Source organism: Larimichthys crocea, chromosome VII (assembly GCF_000972845.2).
Source record: "Larimichthys crocea isolate SSNF chromosome VII, L_crocea_2.0, whole genome shotgun sequence".
Classification (NCBI taxonomy): Eukaryota; Metazoa; Chordata; class Actinopteri; family Sciaenidae; genus Larimichthys; species Larimichthys crocea.
The window spans coordinates 18,380,777-18,401,759 of NC_040017.1; the positions used below are offsets into that span (position 1 = coordinate 18,380,777).

A 20,983-nucleotide genomic window follows, 5' to 3' on the forward strand; every position below is an offset into this window, starting at 1 on the left:
CTGATGTGCTCTGGCACATTTAGCTGCTGTAACTCCCACTGATTCCACTGCTTACAGAAAACATGACAACATTTGTTTTTGATCTAATGCTCCACAACATGGGCTTGGTTACCCCAGGGCCGTGAAAACGAAAGCATGACGTGCCGCATTTATTTATAGCGATTTATTTCTGTGCCTAGTGGTCCTTTGGGCCCTAATGGCCCCAGTAAAAACAGTTTTGTACATTCCTTTAGAGCCATTAAAGGATATCGAGGTCTTGCTGGTAGTCCTGTATGCTCTCTGTTTATCATTCCTTTCTTTTCCACGTCACCCCACATTGAACACACATGTGAGGTAATTAATTAAAGGAGAATGTCATTGATGAAAAACACGTCTCACTTTCTCAGTTTCATGAAGACCGTGACTGAAACATGTAAGAATTGGATAAACGCGTGAAAATAAAATAGAAATAGTGCAACGGGCTGCATAATAAAGTTAAAGGACTGTTTGGTAAGAATTAAGTTGCCATAATTATTTTATTACAATGGAATAACAAGACAGATGTGCACTTCCTGACCAACCATAAATTGTAGACTTCAATGACAGAAGTTATGCGACTGATCTCTCACTTAACACTAAACATAGAGTGGATTCCAGGAATGAAAACCAAGCCATTTAGCTGTGCATATGCAAACATTATGTGTGTTAAATGTAAAAAAAAAACGATGTGTGCGTTTTGGGTGGTTTGGGTGAGGATATGATAAATGCAGTAACTCCAGGCAGTAAATGTTCAACAAATTGATGAACTGTGCAAAACACATTTGCTATGCCTTTTGCTGAAATGGCACCACCAGCCGTATCTAACCAGAAAAAACAAAATAAATGATTTAGATTACAAGTGAGCTGTCCACATGAGGAAATGAGAAAGTTTGTATCTCACAATACTTTGATTACTGCATTTAAACACAAAATAGGCCAATGATGACACTCCCCATCAGTGTGATCAGGGCTTTTATGCACTTATGAAATAAAGCTGTAATGTTCATTTAGTGTTGACTCACTTGCAAAATTCCCAAGAAACACTGCTAAAATATTGTCTGTGTATGAGGGACCTGTAAATTAAATCATCCTTCCACAGTCAACCTAACAAGGTCACGGTGTCTCGGAAGATGCCAAAGGGCCGTCAAACATGTGGCTCAGTGATCTCAGTCTGATCCAGTAGGTCTTCCAGTTTCCCTGTGTCCTCAGTGCTGGCCAAGTTTTCGGTCACAGGAACAAATCTGAGTGCTTTACAAGTCTTAGTGTCACCCATCCAGAAATGTCAGGCTGTTATCCTCAATGACCTTAGTTCTTACTGAACTTTAAAGCAGTATCTGTTTTTCAGTTGATGGATCGACAAGTCACAGTGCTGCATTGTTCAACTCAGGAAGTGACACTAAAGACAGCAATGACAGCAAAGGTAAGCATCCGTGCTTCCACCCTCATTTCAAAAGGACAAAACCTCCATTTCTTTAATTATTATCATTTTGGGAGCATTTTAGATGGTTGAAACTGACAATATTATACTACAGATCCTGTGTACTAAATTAAAGAGAGAGAAAAAGAAAAAGAAAAGAAATACAGCCTCTGAGTTTAAGAGCAACTAGTGTTCTCATCAGAGCCGTCTCAGTGGTGTCAGTAAAATCTAAATGGAGGTTGCATCATGTTTTGGCTTAAAATATTGGAGTTCCTTAACATCCTGAGCTTTAAGCTGCAAGGAGAGATCAAGGCTTGCAAAATTAACCACGCAGTCTAAATATGAATAAAATGAACATTTTAAATCCAAATCATTGAGTGGGTTTGGTTTGCTTAATTAACTTTTGTTTAGCATTCAATTTAAAAGCACCAAAAAGTACATTCAATCACTACAGCTGTATTACACAAGTTGGTGTGTCTGAGCCGATTAGTCTCAGTTCTCCAGTGTCGTGACTCTGTTTTTTCCATCTCCTCAACTCATGCGAAGAACCAGACATGGAATCCAGCTACAGTGTAGGAAGTAACATTCGAACAGAACATTTGTAAGTGAATCAGAGGTGTCAATTGCGGGAAACGTTCCATGACATGGTTTCTCCATTACTGATGACCAGTGTGTGTGTCACTCAGTTGCCTGTGATTCAGATGGAAGCCACACTGTTTTGGGGTTGATTTACAGATCTTTGACCTTACACCTCTAGGTGTCAGCAAAGCAACATGCCATGCAACCTCAGGGACCTTAAGAGGCTGTTGTAACAGAGGGGAGCAGACCAGGAAGTCTGGATGAGGTGGAGTGATAAGGGAGGACATGTGCAACTGTGGAGTCACTGATATAGTTCACACAGCTTATAGACAGATGTTGTTAACAAACCCCAAGAATATTCTTTTTTTATATTTAAGTAATCTTGTTGAAGGGGAAGGAAATGTCATTCTCACAGACACATTTTACAATGTGTATACATTTCATCCATTCATGGAGCATTTATTTGAAACTCAATGGATATCCCCAAGCATTTATGGCTACATTGTCCAGAATTATCCACATACCAGGTCATTCAAATAAACAAAAAAAAAAACAGGATCAAACATATGGAGAATTGTGAAAAATCATTCAGTAGAAATGTTGTTATTGTTATTCACCATATTAAATAGTTGAGAATGAGTTGAGGAATAGGTGAGAACAAGCCTCCAACCGCTCTTGAAAAGTAGACGGACTGAAATCTTGGACCAGTTAATTTATGTTATAGCACCATCTGCTGGAAAGTAAAGTTCAACAACTATGTATGGACTGATTCAATTTGCATGCATTTTACTCCCACATAGTGTACTTTATACAAATTAGCAGCAATGAACAACAACCATTTAATAAATAACAACTGGTGAAAAAGGCTTTTATTTCTAGTCTGTCTAACTGTTCCTGTAAGATGTTGTGTTGCATTTCTTTATTAGTCTATAACTCTTTAAGATACAACCAACCAACCAACCAACCAACCAACCAAACAAACAAACAAACAAACACTATTGTGACACAGAAGAATCACTAAACTGTAAAAAAATACTGTTGTGTAGGAAGTTCCTGGGAATTATTTAAACATTTACGCATTAGGACATCTTGTTGTAACAGACTCTTACTGTTGAGGGATATAATTGCAGTTCCAAACAAACAAACAAACAAACAAACAAAAAAAAAAAAATATAATATTATATATATAATATATATATACACACATACAGGAAAATAATCAAAACAGCAATTATACAACAAAAATAAAATCATAAAATCAATTCATGCAAAGCTAAAAATAAGGAATTTATAAAATAATATGATTAAGTCTCATGGTAAAGTAAGAGAAGAATAAGATTCTGTAGGCTTTTAATGGGAATTCTTGTAAAGGTAGGTATTGAGGCAAGATCTACAAACAAGGACTTGCTGGCAGAACAAAAACTAAATGGAAAAACAGTTTCAGACTTAAGGCGCCAGTAAAACTTTTTTTTTTTTACCAAATCTGCAGAGTAATCAATTGACTAAACTTGTGAGCATGACAGTTTCCAGGGCGTTGTGGAAACACTACATCTCAGTTGTCAATACAGAATTCGGCACAATTGCAAGCTGACTAAGATGAGATCAATGTAAAACTCTCTGTGGCATTATGGATGTTGTTGGTCTACCACTTTGGTCCAAACTGTAAGCCTACTGACTTTAATGCTCCACGTAGTTTTCTCTACGATGAGGTTGAAATTTGTGGGTTTTGTGTGAAATGTCTTTACAACTATTGGATCATGTAATTTGGTACAGATATCCACAGTAATTCTCAGCATGTTAAGCATTGCTGTTCCCAATTACAGCTTACAGAGTGATGATGTAAACATCACACCGAACCATTTTATGGTGCTCAAAGTTTAAGCCATAGTCAAATATTGCACCATGAAAGACAGTGTCTTTTTATGAAGGAGTTGTCTGTCTGTTACCAAATGCAAATGCCTTCTGGTATCCTTGTGTCTGGTGATAACAGAAGAAATTCACTGGAATGGGGTGAGAGGCCAACATTCCTTATGACAGAAGTGTTGCACAGGCAACTGATAAAGAGCTTATCCACTGTTTGCAACGCCCAGTCCCATGATCACCCGGTACAGTGTCGACATAATAAACCTCAAGATTCTTAACGCTGCTTTGTTAACAGTCACACAGGGAAGATCTGATGTAGAAAGGTGATGCAAACCAAAGTTAAACATTTACAATGCATAGCATACTTACTGCATGGACACTACATAAAAAGTACAATATCATTTTCCAGACAGTATGTTTTTCTTAATGGCTTAGCAGGTAAGAATGCTCCAAATCAAATGACAAACAATTGTGCCTTCTGTATCTGAGCCAAAAGTTTAAATGTCCTTCATTACAAAAACATTTTTTAAAATTGTTTCACACACTTTAATCTGAATATTTAAGTGAGTAGGTGGCCAGATGGAAAGAGCTAGGTTGGGAATTTTGCCAGGACATCGGGGAGCCCCCTACTCTTTCTGATGAGTGTCATGGGATGTTTAATGACCACAGTGAGTCAGGGCCTTGGTTTAATACCTCATCCGAAGAATGGCATCTCCCACTACACCGTCCCCATCACTGCACAGGGGCTTTGGATTATAATATTAGGACCAGTGGAAAGACTGTCCCCTACTGGCCGAGCAATACCACTTCTAGCAGCAATGTTTTCCCCGGAGGCCTCCAATCCAGGTATGAGCCAATCCTCCATAGCGCACATCTGCTCATCTTCAGTCATTCAGCCGAAACAGGGTACGTGTTGGTTTGGCTGCTGCTGCATTTTCCTAAAACAACTGGGTTGTGTTGGTTTTAGCAACGCTACTCATACAGGCGTAAACAACATTTGTTGAGGATTATATATACACACAATTGATATGACATTTAGTACTTACAGAAACAAGGAGGTGTATGTAGGATTGACTTAAAATACACAATGCTCATGTTCATCATAATAAAGGAACATGTCATTGTGCCTCATATATATTTTTTTTTAGCTTTTGGACATTAATAGAGGCCTGATTCAAGGATAAATGTTAGTTCAGATGCTGATTCAAAAGACGGATACACTGCAGCTTCAGATTATGCATTTTACTGTCCCTCTCCTAAGTCCATGTGACTCACACTGTGTCATTCATTTAGACCCAGCTCATCAAAGGTCATTTTCTGATTAAATATCTTGTTCTATTCTTTTGCCAAATCCTGCCCTAAATCCTACTCAGGAAATTATACAAAGATGCCTTTTGTAGGCTAATTTTTATTGGCGTACCAGCTCAAAAAATAGGGCGCTCATCTTTCAGCCGTGTACATAATAAAAGTACTGGCCCACAAGGGAAAACTCTGTAACAGGATGCTGCCAGGATAAAGAAGTCTCTGCTATTCACACTTGCAAATCCCATTCTTTCTAGATGCAGTAGTTGACACCACCCTTCTACAATATAACATAACCTAATACAATTGTTTCCTGTAGTGGAGCTTTGTCATGGGAAACGGTACACCAGGTTGATATAGCCACTGATAACAGTCTGTGTCAAGGCAAGAAGAAACCTGTTTAGTATTAGTTTATTAAAGTGAGTAATCCCTGTTTGTACAAGCCTGCATGTATAACCCTTCTCAAAAAATAATGACAGAATAATACCTGTAGACAGGGAACAAATGGGGACTGTCGCATGCTGTTATGCATTCATGATGTATGTCATTGGGTTTTCCATCATTTAGAAGATTTTTTTTTTTTTACTATGTCACTAATTATTCATATTGATTGTTATTCAGTAGTACACATCTGGTGCTTATCCCAGTGCACACAAAGTTGGTATGACAGATCAAATAAAACAGTGAAATACAAACACAGGAATCACAGAGCGAGTCGAGATGCACAGTCGCACAGTATTTTGGTTGGACAAGTAACAGGAGGATGGACCAGCACAAGGCAACCTGCCAGGCTCATAATTACAAATGGACAGGTTGTGGCTCTGTTTTTGGCCTGCAGCTTGAAATGAAAGCCAGCTCGTTTACCCTATTCAGCCCCACTGGATTAGTGTAAATACATACAATTCATAAGAGATTTTTTCTAGGCGTGTTGTTATCTGTTTAGCTGAATAGATGAAATGGCAAAGAAGCATTTTCTGTTCCATCTCAATGTAACTTACATAATCTAGCACTGTAATATCTATTCAGGAAAATGGCCCAGATTTAGTGTACTTGACTCCACTGCATCTTATGTTCAGACACAGACACTGTTTTTGTATTATCTCTTGATCATACAATGTCTTTATAGAATAAACATGGACATGTTTAATCTACTGTATCAGTATACTTATACCATTATATTGGAATACATCTTACTTATAGGGTCTTACATCTGTTAAGTTGGGTTTGGTACATTTTTAATAAGACTAAGACATTTGACATTAAGGACTATGTTCTGCAGCTAGTCATAAAATTCAGTTGTTGCCCAATTTTCTTTCAGTTATTGTCCTGCTGCTCTGAAAATAATATTCTGAACCTGCTGGATATAACATGGAATCTGAAATGTGAGACTCCAAAATCCCCTGAAAGTTCAAATGAAAGTTTCACAGAAAGCATTCATTTTAAACTGCTGGACATTAACTTCAAAATGGGTAAATGATAGTTCGGTGTCAGTGCTGCCGTTTTTTTTGTTTTTTTTTTGCAGTCAGACTTTTTATCTTATCAGAAGAAGTCAGTCTATTACTCCACTGCTGATGCTATGCAGCCAATAATGCCTTTTGAAATTGGCTGTATAGGCTGACTGCGTGCTGCGTTTGGTTGTTTCATGAAAAGAGTTTACATTAAACTATTCAATGATAGGGGAAAAAAAGGTCTAGAAAAAGCATACATATGTATTATATTGTGGGATTTCCATCACAGAGAATTGTTCTCTGATTCATTATAAATCTGCTACCTTTACTCCTAAAAAAATCAGGATGGATAGTATTATTTGTAATTTACGTTTCTACTCTGGTTTCTGAAAACAATGGTGTTTTGGAAGCCTTTTTAGGCTGGGAATATTATTAATGACTCACTTATTATTAATTCAATAATCATTTCTTGCCATATAAAAAATTATATTAAAAATTGAGGACACTATCAGCATTATAAATCATATGCAGCAAGTGTCACGCTAACACATGCTGACATTGTTTAATAATTTGAAAACACAATGCAGAATAGAGAATGTTTTGTTAACTTTTTAGGCACTTACTTCGAAGATATATCATAGTAAAATGGATTATATCCAATTCCACCCAGAGTACTTGCATGTGATGACAGCACATTATATAAATTCCGAAGGCTCTGTCTTTGAGTCAGGCCTGGTATCACTTTCCAATATCACTGTTTTCTTTTCGGGGGATTGACATTAGGTTTCAAAGAAACTTAGACAAGTAAGACAAATATTTTCTCTTAAAACAACCCTGGAAGATAACAGGAACTGCTGAGGAGTACGTCTAGCATAAGCTTTGAGTTTAATTTAATTTAATTTGATGTCAAAATGTAGATTAAAACAAGATGCGGACAAGTGCACATGTATTCACGTATATGTTCCTCATCTTCCCCTGTTCTACACAGACAGGAATGAAGCCAGTGTTAACAGCTTGCAAACAGTGGGGTTCACATGTAGGAGAAAGACAGTAATTTGTCAAAGAAGAGTTTTGCTGGTGAAGTACTTTGCATATTTCAGGATTCTAAATTTATTGAGAAATTATGTAAATGAAACTCATATCTCACATCAGCAGTGCACCCAAACGTATTCCCTGATTATGATATCAAAAAAATGTTTCCTCCACATCTCAGCTTGAGTTCAGAATCGAGTGCCTTCACATGCCGTTTGTCATACGGCCCATCCACTTTGCCTCAGCAGGGGCTCTGCAAATTAAAAAAAGAGTCTGGATTGAATTACTTCATTATAAGAATTTGATGTGCCTCCATAGATTTAGATTAAACTCAAGAATGTGCGCACCCAGAGGAATGAAACGTGACCCATGTACACACATACATGTGAGCATGTGCATGGGCTTACAGTACAAGGGGAAGCACACACACTTTAACGCATGAACACACATTCATACTTAAGTACTCAAACTCCTTGTTTAAGTCTTGAGACAAATTCACATCTGCTTTAGCTACCCCCACACAGCAGAGTGTGGCCACGTGGTAGAGCCCTGCACAGCATGGCTCTACGTAGATGAAGACAACATCCCCGCCCACGCACCTTCTGACACCCCGTCCTCCCCACTGACAAGACGCAAAGAGTGAAGTGAGAGCTCCATGAAATATTTACTAGGTGGTGAGGTGGTCTCCCTTAGAAGCTGAGTGGAGGCCGGTGGTTGGGGGCGAAAAGGAGGGAGGAAATTCCAGGGAGAATCCCGGAGTGTCTGAAGTGTGATTTTGTATTCAGAGAACAGATTTAGTATTCTACCGCTCAGCAGTGATCAGTCTCACACAGAGGCTTTCACCAAGCCTCCGTCACACCCTGGATCCTGCAGCCTGCATCTCAATAGAGTTTGATGGCTGATGGAAGGAGACACTCGTCAGCCCCCTGAACACAGGCCAATTACAAATTCCAACTCGCCTAAGAAAAAAAGTTTGAAAAGGTTAGAACAGAGAGGTCAACACAAAGTCACATGGAGGCATGTGGTGTACTGTACGTTTCTGAGTCGAAGGCTTACGTAAAACAGTTTCAGCCTCACTATACTTGTCCTTTACTCTGTTTGACAGTGTGAACTGGCTCTGAGGGGATTTGAGTGAATATCATGAGAATACTGCATGGTTATATATTTGTGCTAAGAAGCTTTTTCCTTGGAAAACTCTGATATAGATGTGATTTGTGAAGGCTTAGTGGCCTAAGTTACACCCTGTGAGGCTTAAACTGCTTGGCACCTGCTTGACTGTTTTCCATGCAAATGTCATGTTGTCATAAGTCTGGCATGAAGCTGTGGGCATAGAATTGAAACCAAATCAAAATAATATTCTGTATTTGAAGTTATAGATCCAGGAAATTTGTTTTTTTGTTTCTTCCATCAAACTCCTGCAGCACCGAAGCAGTTCCACGTGTAGGGTCTTTTCAAAACATGGGTGCACTAGAGTCATATTGCTTTGACATCGAGTCCTGCCAGGAAACTAGACATCTCATATGGCTCTGTCACCAATAATATAATTAGCTTATGCTGGCTTGCAACCATAGCTGTGGAGCTGCACTTACACAGTCATTCGCTTTATGCTGACACTAGGGTGCAGCTCTAGGAATTCAGAGTGACATGCCTCGGAAGGAAATCACAGTGGTTTTGAAATATACCCGACCTTTAAAACGTATTTTACATCGGTCAGCGAAGTTGCACGCACGGGTCGCTGCTGTTTCATAAGCTTTTGTGCATCAGTTAGATTTCAGCACAAAGTTGTTTTTTTTTTTTTGTCGTGCGTTGTGTAAGCCGTGCGAGGCACCTGAGGAATTTGCGGCTGCAGCCAAGGTGGGACGGTTCTGCCTCGTGAGTACACGGGGGGTTGCGCGCTCCATGTCTCCATATCACTGACACAGGTATTCTCCAGACTCCACGAGACAGAGACATGCATTACGAAACGCGCACGAGCAGCGAAGAAAAGCTCCGAACATGCACGCAGATAACCATCAAATGACACCAAACACGTGCTGTCATATTTAACTGGTCTCGATCCAGAAAAAAAAAAAAAAAAAAAATCAATATCCGTGCGTAAAGCTTTTTTGTCGCGCACCGGAGTGACTTGTTAACAAGCGCAGCTCGCAGCCTGTTTGTGTTTGCACCCCGCAGCCAGTTGCTGGGATCGCACGTTGTAAAATGAGGTTGGGAAGCATCTTTTTATTCGTCGCTCTCTGCTCTTTCACCGCTTATTATATTTATGAGCCAATTCCCGAGGAGATAGAAGAGAGATGGAAACTCATGCTGACCAACTCTTTCTTCAGAAGTCTCAGCCACCTGGTAAGAAAAAAAAAAAACACTATATTCTTGCTATGTTAGTCTGCTTACTGATCATTACTTTGGAAATAAATCCCTATATAGGGAAGGGCTGTTCTTTCAGTTTTAATATATGATGATGATTAGGTGATTTAGCCATATGTCAAATTAACAATGCAAAATTGTCTGTCCTCTCAGAGTAGGTAAGTGCATAACGTTTATTGCATTTTGCTGATGTGGATATACATGCTGGTTACACCAGATTATGTCAGATGCTAATCCATGTGTTGTATAGTCCTGCTCACCTGTTCTAATAATAGACCCTAATAAGGAAACTCGACTTGTTAATAACCGTTATACGCCTGTGGTTTACTGTAGCCCACGGTGGTGACTCTTCAAACACAGCACAGCATTAGGTAATGCATACATGGTCGCAACAGTAGTATGGACATGAGTAGTTGCTTTATTTTGCCGCATCTATTAAAAGATCATCATACTCAGTTCACTTAGCTGGTGGTGGTGCAATAGTTGAAGTTTCCATGTGACTGAGTGGGAAAAGGCTCTGCAACACAAAAGGACATTTATGCTGTTGGGAGAATAGTGTTCAGTTTGAAAGGCTCTTTCTTTGTGAGGGAATAACTGTAATTTCAGCCTGAATATTATTATTTCATGAAGTAAGTGTTTTTTTTTTTATTTCTCAGTATCATTATGTAACATAATGCATCACAGAATCAAATCATTATTCAAGCCTCCATTGTTGAGTTATGTTGCCAGCTTTATGTCTGGACCAGGCACGCAGCCATTCTTTCAAATGATTGATTACCTGATCACGATGTGATTACACTAAGTGTTTTCCATCTTAATCAGATGTTATTTGGAAAATGTACCGTAGACATTGATTGTAAGTGTTTCCATATTTTTCCAAGGAACCTGCTCCATTAGGATTTTTCTGTTGAAACATCAGCAAATGATCAATGTGTTTGTTGAAACAGAAAAAGACAGAATACTTCAGTGTGTGTCTTTTTTTTCTTGTTATTTTCCTTTCAGACTGCTGTAAGTAATTAGAGCTCAGAGTGCTTGTCCCTTTGATGAGTTTGTTATGGTCCCAGATGAAGCGCATCACCTGATTAGCCTCATGTCAGCCACTGGCTGCCTACCTCATAAGAAATTATGGCATGAGTCATGCTTTTATAACTTATAATTTAGTTAAATACAATTAACTTTTGCAGTAGGGGGAAATTTTGCAAGGCAAATGTCAAATGTTTACACCCTTTATCTTTCTGTTATCTGTCCACATATTTTGACATGATATATCTTTCAGTTTTGAATATTATGCGATTGGGTCAACTGAATTGCAGTAGTTTTACTGTATGTACAACAGGTAATACTAATAGCTCGGGTTTGATGAGCAATGTGAAATCCTGTAATGTGTCTAAATCTCATGCTCTGTCTCACTTTCCAGGCAGACCTCAGTGAATTACTGGGGCTGAAGGACTACATGGGGGTAATGTACTTCATTACTCTGGCTGAAAAAGTAGTGCCTGTGTCCGATGAGCATGTCAAGGTGACAGAAGAGAAGTTTGACGGCGTGGAGGTGGTGCTTTACCAGCCGAAGCAGCGGGGCGGCACCGAGCTCAGGAGAGCTATCATATACCTGCACGGTGGAGGATGGTGTCTGGGGAGTTCCAGTAAGTTCTCCTGTATCACACATAATTTCAGCTTAGTGCCTTAAAGGATGGATAGAAAGATGGATGGCCCGGCAATACATATTCTGGTGATGTGTTCATCACACAGCAACTCTGTTACTCTGAGAGAGTATTCACGATTTGATTGATGTGCCAAATAACTTAACAGCTTTTTATAGTCTCCCCATGACAGCTATTATGACGGGATCATAAATAATGAACAAACTATGAAACAAAAGCCACTAAGCTTTCACAGTTTTCTGAGGAAATAACACACCGTCTGCTGGAGCAGTGGGAACCTCGGAGGGTGGTTACTCGTGCTAATCCAAAATGTAAAGACATGACATGCAGCTTGACATGTCTCACGCTGATCTTGCAATCTGTTGAACGGCTATAACAATTACAGCAACACAGATCTTACAGCAGTGGAACTGACATGTAAGATGATGTATGATAGATGGAGGGATGGATGGATGGGTCATGCTTTGAAATCTCTGTTCTGATCTGTGTCTGTCTTCTCTATGCAGGGATGAGTCCATATGATCTCCTGGCCAGAAAAATGGTCACTGAGCTAGACTCGGTGGTTCTTTCTGTAGAGTAAGTATTGCAGCTCCTGCAATTGCAGTTTGGCCAATAAGTGTGTTGACGTGTCGGGAGGGACAGGCATGTATAATGTATGAATGTAATTATTTAGCTTCAAATGTCCTGGACTGTAAGTCCCTGTTTCACCCACCCTTTTTCTCCATCTCTCACGCAAATTTATGTCGTCGTACATTATGCGCCTGTCCTTCTTCATTAATCACAAGCTAGATGGAAATGAGGATGCAGTAGAGTGAAGCTAACAGGTTTTCATTTGGGTCTGGCCAGATTATTCCCTGTCCTGTCCCGCTAGACTCACTGTTGTTCTTTGGCACATCCGGCTTTAACTCGGCCTGTCAGTACTGTAACTTTCTTTTGCCAATGCTCTCGCTGTCCTCTAATTCACTGTTCACGGTTTTTCAGCTTTTATAAATCAACAGCTGACCAGTACTCATTCCAGTCATTCTAATGTGGTTGCACTTGTTGACATACAGCATTTGACAGAGGGAGTGGATTCCCACTGTCAAATGCTATATGTCAGCAAGTGCAACCACATTAGAATGACCAGAATGAGTACTGATCAGCTGCGTGTGGGAAGTAGGATTTATGGAAGTCTTGCCTAATCTGCCTCATCCGAATTCCTGTCAGCAGTTTGTTAAATGTTCAGTGCAAAATCAAGCATTGCATAAGTCAGCCATGTGTTACATTAGGGTTCTAGATCGAAACAAGGGGGGGGGTGAGGGATTTAGAAATGACACGTCAGTGGAAGAAAAACATAAAATAAGTTGTTTTGTTCATTGAATATTACAAAACAGTCCTGACATGCAGGTTTGCAGTTTATCAGTGTAGTTTGATCATTTAAAGAAGTCTTGATTTCAGCATATTTAGAATTTAGGTTATAAGTTAACACAAATCTGAATTGCATTTTGTAATTACTTCCTTTACACTGTTAATCATACTGTTATTCATCACCTGCTATCCCCCATGAAAATTTCATCCTTTTTTTTTCCTGACCGAATTATTTTTCAGTCCACACAGGCTTTAAAGGTTCATATTTCTTTGCTCTAGATTTAATCTGCACCTTTCTGCTTTTTAGGTACCGCCTTGCCCCTGCTCACCACTTCCCTGTCCCGTATGAAGACGTTTACCGTGTGGTCAAACACTTCCTCCAGAAGGGGGTGCTGGCCCAGTACTCTGTGGACCCAGGACGCATTGCTGTGTCTGGGGATAGTGCTGGGGGGAACCTTGCAGCTGCTGTCTCCCAGCAGGTATTCAATCTATTTCCTTCTTTCTGTCAGCTCTATATGTCTGGTTCACATATGGAAAATAACTGTATGAGAGGTTACATGAGACAAAGTAAATCAGCCAACTGATGATAAAATAGATCAATAGTAGTATATTCAGTATAAATTCACTTATAATAAGTAGACCAGCCAAGTCACCATTAACAAGGTCAAAATCGCAAAAACACACGTTTGTGTATTCTAAGAACTTATGCTTTATTTATGATGGGAATCTGCTGGAGATCACAATAAAAACTTGATTAGGATTACAGAATCAATAGTGAGTGGTGTCTTCATTAAAGGCGATTGGCTGCTTGACAGCGTTACACCCTCGAGTAAAAATGTCAACGACTTTAACGGGCCGTTAAAAGGATCTGAAGAGTAACAATGATTATTCGTGTATTTTCAGTATTCATATTGTTAAAATCTGAGGTCAAGTCTGTTCTTTTGACCGAGGTGGATGCTACGTTTGTTGGATTCATCTGTGAGTATAAAGCAGTGGGGAAGATAATAACACGTATCATCCAACTGGCAGAGGGGCAACATAGCTTTCCCACATTTACAAATGACTTGGAAATAAAAACTGAAACTGGGAGAAATAAGTAAATCTCTGCATGGTGAAGTTTGTTGGATGTCCAGACAGTCTCCATTGTGTCAGAGGGTGTTAGAAATGTTCATTGTTCCTAGGGGAGAAAGGATAAAATCAGAAAAACCTACAGTAAATAAAAAGAAACCAGGATGTCATTCCAAGTTATATAACAAGATTTACATCTAGTTTTATTTTATCTGATTGAATTTGTTTTCTTAGCTCATCTCTCTGTTTCTCTTCACAGTTACAAAAAGAGCCTGGACAGCAGGTTAAGTTGAAGGCCCAAGCACTCATCTACCCTGTGTTGCAGGCGCTGGACCTTAACACTCCTTCTTACCAGCAGAATCAGGACATGCCCATTCTGCCCCGCACCCTCATGGTGCGTTTCTGGAGTGAGTACTTCACCAGTGACAAGGCACTTTTCAGAGCTATGATGGCAAACACCCACAACAACCCTGAGTCTTCCAGCCTGCTGAAGTTTGTCAACTGGAGCGCCTTTCTGCCAGAAACATATCATAAAAAATACAACTACAGTGCTCCTGCTGTGGTGCAGGGAGTCGGAGGGGAGGCAGTCGGGATGGATGGACCGTCTCGATCTTTTGCTGACCCGAGGGCATCACCCCTGCTGGTTCCAGACACAGCCTTACACTCTCTTCCCAAGGCCTACATTCTGACATGTGAGTATGATGTTCTCCGGGATGATGGGATCATGTATGTCACACGGCTGCGTGCTGCTGGTGTCGAGGTGACACATGAACACTATGACACAGGATTTCATGGAGGGCTCATGTTCACCGTGTGGCCAACCGACTTCCTGATTGCACGTCGCATGACAGACAACTATGTCAAATGGCTCAAAGAAAACTTGTAAAAACTCTTGACGATCAATATCCATTCCAGTTTTTTTTTCATGAAATGCACCAGTGTGTTCTCACAGGGTGCACATTTTTCCTACGTGGTGTTCAACGTCTTGTTTTCTTTTATTTTTGTCATTGGTCATGCTGTTATCTGTAAATATATTGAGAAATATATTACTGTAACTTCTTATTTTTCAAATGATTTCCTCTGTATTTCAAAATTAACAGGAAGCAGGATTTTGAAAGAGTATTTCACTTGAAGTCGTTTTGAGTACCACGCAACACATCCATGACTCAAGTGCAACAGTTGTATTGTGTTTATTGTCCAACAAACACAATACTACACGGAGAGATCTGAGGGCAAAAGTTAAACTGTGGAATATCACAAATGTCATTGTCATATGTATAGTACTGTATATTCTTGTTCCCTCCACAGGACCTGTGACCTGAACTTCAATACTATAAGTCAGTAATGCATGCCACAAGATTCTGAACTATCCCATTTGGGGGGGTTTAAGAATCCAGGAAAAAGTTAACATCTATCACAGAGTGCAGCTGTTACTAAAACATTATATTGTTTTTGATGTGTGTAACGCTTGTCTTCCTTTTTCAAAAGGAAAGAGCTACCATGGTATGGTATAGTATTTAAATTACAAAGACATTACATCTTTATCAGCACAACAATTTTTTGCATCCAGTGTAATTTCCACATACATTTGGAAGTACAAAACCAAAATGATTTAACTGATGAGCCACATTCCATACAGAATATTGGTTTTCATACGTATCCACACATTTTTTTCCTGATGGACCTTAACCGAGTGTGATGTAGCAATATGACGAAGAGAATAATAATTATCAAGAGGGAATCTGGAATTTGGAACATTTTATTTGGAGCCTTAATCTTTACAGCACGCCACATGTCTCAGCATCTCAGAGTTCCCAATAATACAGTTTATAGGGATGGGAGTGTGTGTACTAATCCCTTCTTTGTTCAGGCATGATTTTATTGTAGTGAGTAAAAAAGTTGTACGTGTGTTAATCCAAAAAGTGCAGTCATTTAGGAATATGAATAATTTAGACTGAATCGTAAATTTGACCATCTACATGTCGACAATAAATAACTTATAAATAAGCCTTTGTGTAATGAATATAAGCAATGACACACTGCTTTGCTGCTGTTCGATGATGTTGCCAGTGCCAGTTCCTTTTAAACATGGACTAATGTGACAGAAAGCTGGCACTAAAACCGTATCCGTATCTCTGGTCTGAGTAAGAATGTCTGCAGTTTTCTGTCCCTGAACCTCTGCTTCAACAACATTCAGAGGAAATGGGGTCGCATTTATTTCTCCCCCGAGGCCCAACAATCATATGAGGTGGCTTGAATCCATTCCCTTGTCTCTCCCTTTTATCTTTTTGTCTGTGGGCGACATGACCCTGTGACTTCTCCACACATGGGATGGCTATCTAAAAGATAGCAGGGAGGTCAAAGGTTACCAAAAAAATAAATCCTCTGTATAAATATAAACAGCTGAAAATCTCAGCTTTTAGGCATGAACGTCTTGAATGTATGTGTGTATGTGTCTGTGTTTTTTTTTGTTTTGTTTAGCATTTTTCTCTTTTTCACAAACAAAACATTTTTTTTCTGTCATTTGCTTAAGCACTGCTACATTCTCAATTGTAAATATGACTACTTTTGTTTTGGATTCCCTTGTGGAGAACAACTGATTTGCATACATTTTAATTATAATGTTTTCTGTCAATAAATTGACTTCACCTTTAAGTACTGATCAGGCGTATTTGTGTGTTGGCAATCACATACCATGCAAAAACAGATATACTAGATTAGATGCACTTTCTTAATATTACAGTAAATGTTGTTTGATATTATACATCACATGTAGTGAAAGTAAAGAGGACTATGTGCCGAGAAATATATCTTGTGTAGTCTGACTCAGACACACCAAATCCACTGTTTACTAGAGATGAAGTAGTCCCCACTGGAACTGTTGAAGTTTCATATAGCCGAGTGAGAGAGTACAATCTGATCTGCAAACATACTGCAGACTACCACTAAATACACCTACACATGTTCAATCCGAGAGGTCGGAAAAATAACAAGCTGTTTTTTTTCCCCCTCTGGATAGCAAAGAGGATGATGCATGAGTGTGAACAAACCATTTATACAAAAGGATGATTCAAATAGGTCAACATTGTTCATCAGGACACATTAAACAAAACACTCCACGGCTCCTGGGTGTAAACTGAACTATTTATGTCCTACACTCTGCACATTCATCTGGTCTTGTGTGCAGAGTGTACATGGTATGTGTATAGAGTGTGTGTACTGTATGTGTATATGCCCATATTTATCCCTCTGTAGATGAAATGGTGGGCCTGTTTACGAATTCCTTCACCGCAATGGAGGGTTAATAACAGTAACGTGAAATGGATTATTGCAGATGAATACTGTTAATGATGTATAGTGGTTATGCCCAGATTATACCTACATACAGTATAGATGGTGCACAATCTATATAGGAATGCACGTAAGCATGAGTAAGCATGCACATACCACTTCTGCAAATACGCCTTTTTTCTAAGTATGATATTTGAAGTCACAGCCAGACATGGTAGTTTTTTATTGTTGATAACTCATTCAGTAATTCATACAGTATATACATTTTATTACCACAACATTAATACTGCCTAGAAAATTGCTTTATTTAAAGAACCATACATTTAATATACAACAACCTTCATAAAAACTTGTATAAAGACCGCCTAAGGTTCTTGTTGCCTAAATGGCCACAGTTGTTTGAATTGCAAGTATTATAACAGAGCTTAAGGTTTTGAGTTTGTCCTCATATGTACTTCAGATCTGCTGCTTTTTCCCATTGGCTCTGTTTCAATATCACCCCTCTGGCTTTTATTATGAAACTTGAAACGCACACACATAACACAGCCCGATTTTTCATCCTTGCTTCTTTTCTTTGCTCATTCCAGGAGAGATGCCAATGTAAATGAAATGATGGATCAAGCACGGTGTGATTAGTTATGAGTGCAAGAAAGCACCTGATCCTGTCTGTTGTATTAAAGCCTTATAAAGTGAAGGTGAAGTTTAATGGGGCCAAAGTATGTACCAAAGCTCACTGACAGACCGATGGAGGAGGCTTACATAAGAATTGACTGATGTCTTGTTGAAATTGTGGTGATGGAGTTGATGTGGATGAACTCACAGTAAGTTTATATATTACGCAATGTATGCTTCAGTGGTATCATATCAAATTCAACCAAATTCTTCATCGTAGGCTCGTACGGTTTTTGTTAACAGCGGTGACACTACTCAGGAAACAGTACAATAAACAGAAAGAAAATCTGAAAAAAAGAAAATCCGGCCAATGACGCAGTTTATAAGGGCGCAGTCTAAGGTGTTTCATAACTCAGCAATCATGGATCAGTTAAATTCATGAAAAACAAACAAAAAAAAGATCAAAACACAAAACTGTTTTCCTTGACTGATTTTCAGGATGATGACAGAATCCTGTTTTAGTTACGTGTAGAGATGACAAATACACTTTCTTTCAGTGTTTGAGTAGTAGAATTTCTCATTTAAAATTTGCAGGAAAGATATACAAGTATAAACCTAACAATTGGTCGGCCAGTTTGTGCATCATTAGGATTTTACTAAAATCAGCATTGATACTGGTTAATGGTGTTGAAGTGTAAACGTAACTGGAGTTTGGCCAACCAACCTGAGTACATGAAATTGATTATTGTGTAAACACAGAAGTTGAAATCTGGCATATCGGCTGACAAATGTGTTTGGTCAAATTTGATCTTGAGACGTTGCTCGATTTCTCAATGCATCGTGAGTTTTTCTCACACATCCGTAACCTTTCAGTAGTAATATATGTAACAGGCAATATTATTAGATGAGTTATATTTTATTATATTAAAAGGTGATACAATACAATATTGACTTTAATGGATAAATATTACAAAAATAATAGTAATCTTTTTGCATAAATATAGATAGCTACAAGTACAAACAGCAAGCTATCTGCACATATATATGTATACTTAAACAGAGAATGAATATATAAATACAGCAACAGGTTCTGCCATTCAAACGTATCAAGTTATTTTACATTGTTTAGCTTTGTCAGCATGACACATAACTTTGCCTCAGTTCCGCTTAAAGGATTTCCTGTCATGTATTTATCAATTTATCATGTAATGTGTTGGTGGTCATGACAACAAACAATAAAGATAGAGTGGATTCACCATCACCATCTCTTTTTGGGCATATGGTATGAGATATTTTGTTGAATTTTGTCAGGCTGGTTCTCTTTGTAGCTCTTTCTTTCTGACTAGTTTTCTGAGCTCAGTGAATAGGAGCGTTCTGAACGCGTCACTCATGAGGAAGTAGAAGACACGGTTGATAACAGGGTTATTATATCGGGTTATTAAAGTGCTATTAACAACCCAGCCAAATTTGAATGATTAAAACCGTCAGCACGGTGCACCTGGCAGGTGGTCACACCCAGGCAGGTGTCTCTAGTACATGTGCACCGTTACCGACACACGTAAACTCAGATTTGACTAAATATATTGCCTGTCATAGCGACAAGCTGCTGTTGCATATATGAGACGTCCCATGTCCCGTTACCGGTCTATTTTCCTCTGGATTCTGCTCAGGAAACGAGAGCATCTTCATCACTTTGTTTTTTTGGAAATTAAAATAAATTAATGGAGCTGTTGTGCAAATTCTGGCATCCAGGGAAGATGCATTTTGGGGATGTTGAGGGCAGAGCTACACATTTTAGTAATATATCGTTCAAAGTCTTTTCACATGTTTTCAGCAACTATTTTCCAACATATTTATTGTGTTTTGAAAGAAAACATGAAATTGCCTTTACACAGACTTCAAGAACAAGATACATAATTGTATGTGTCAGGATAAGACTTACCATGGTGTTGGTAATGTGAATAGAGTGTGACCATCAACACTTGCGGTGACTATCTGTACAGTGGAAACAGTAAACACTGCGTTCTGAGGGTAGTGATGCCTCTAATGTGACATCATACAACAATAGCCATTCCTTGTTTGGCTAGAACACACAGGTACTTTGAGAGTCATTTGCATGTAGAATTTCCTCTCTTTTACTTAAGGTGCCTCGCCATTCACTGCTGAGTTTTTAGGTCCTGATCATTCCCTGTTACTTTTTATCTCCAGTGCTTATTTACTGTTTACCTTTGTTGTTTTGTTGAAAACTCTCTCTCTCTCTCTCTCTTCCTCTACCTCCGCAACACAGACTTATTGAGTGGCGTAATAGTTGTTGCAGTCCTACTGTAGCTGTCACTTTAATGATGATGTGACAAATGTGTTTGGTCAGTTTGTATCTTGAGATGTTGCTCTATTTCAAAATTTTTGTGAGTTTTTTCTCACACATCCGTAACCTTCCAATAGTAATATATGTAGCAGGCAATATTTATAAAGTACTATATATAATAGTTTTTTATTTTATTATATTAAAAGGTGATACAATACAATATTGACTTTAATGGATAAAAATTACAAAAATAATAGTAATCATTTTGCATAAGTATAGATAGCTACAAGTACAAACAGCAAGCTATCTGCACATATATATGTATACTTAAACAGAGAATGAATATATAAATACAGCAACAGGTTCTGCCATTCAAACGTATCAAGTTATTTTACATTGTTTAGCTTTGTCAGCATGACACATAACTTTGCCTCAGTTCCGCTTAAAGGATTTCCTGTCATGTATTTATCAATTTATCATGTAATGTGTTGGTGGTCATGACAACAAACAATAAAGATAGAGTGGATTCACCATCACCATCTCTTTTTGGGCATATGGTATGAGATATTTTGTTGAATTTTGTCAGGCTGGTATCCACATTATGAATCAGTTTATGACAATGATAAACAATAAAAAACACCACAAAATATATATATTATATATATATATACTATATCTA

At 38.6% G+C, this 20,983-nt stretch overlaps 1 protein-coding gene across 1 annotated transcript; it reads left to right on the forward strand.

Annotated features, from left to right (window-relative positions):
• Positions 1-9,241: 9,241 nt before the first annotated feature.
• aadac (arylacetamide deacetylase) lies at positions 9,242-16,751 on the forward strand. Its single transcript, XM_027280956.1, has 5 exons — positions 9,242-9,999; positions 11,438-11,663; positions 12,188-12,257; positions 13,336-13,507; positions 14,356-16,751. Exons 1-5 carry the CDS (start codon positions 9,859-9,861, stop codon positions 14,980-14,982), a joined length of 1,236 nt encoding a protein of 411 aa, XP_027136757.1. The 5' UTR covers positions 9,242-9,858; the 3' UTR covers positions 14,983-16,751.
• Positions 16,752-20,983: the final 4,232 nt, after the last annotated feature.

What these genes read in the sequence shown, in the direction of transcription:
- aadac (XM_027280956.1), top strand. Translation starts at nt 9,859, where the DNA reads ATGAGGTTGGGAAGCATCTTTTTATTCGTCGCTCTCTGCTCTTTCACC. An exon ending in TCAGAAGTCTCAGCCACCTG is followed by an intron (nt 10,000 to 11,437) that starts GTAAGAAAAAAA and finishes CTCACTTTCCAG; the next exon opens with GCAGACCTCAGTGAATTACT. An exon ending in CAGCTGCTGTCTCCCAGCAG is followed by an intron (nt 13,508 to 14,355) that starts GTATTCAATCTA and finishes TTCTCTTCACAG; the next exon opens with TTACAAAAAGAGCCTGGACA.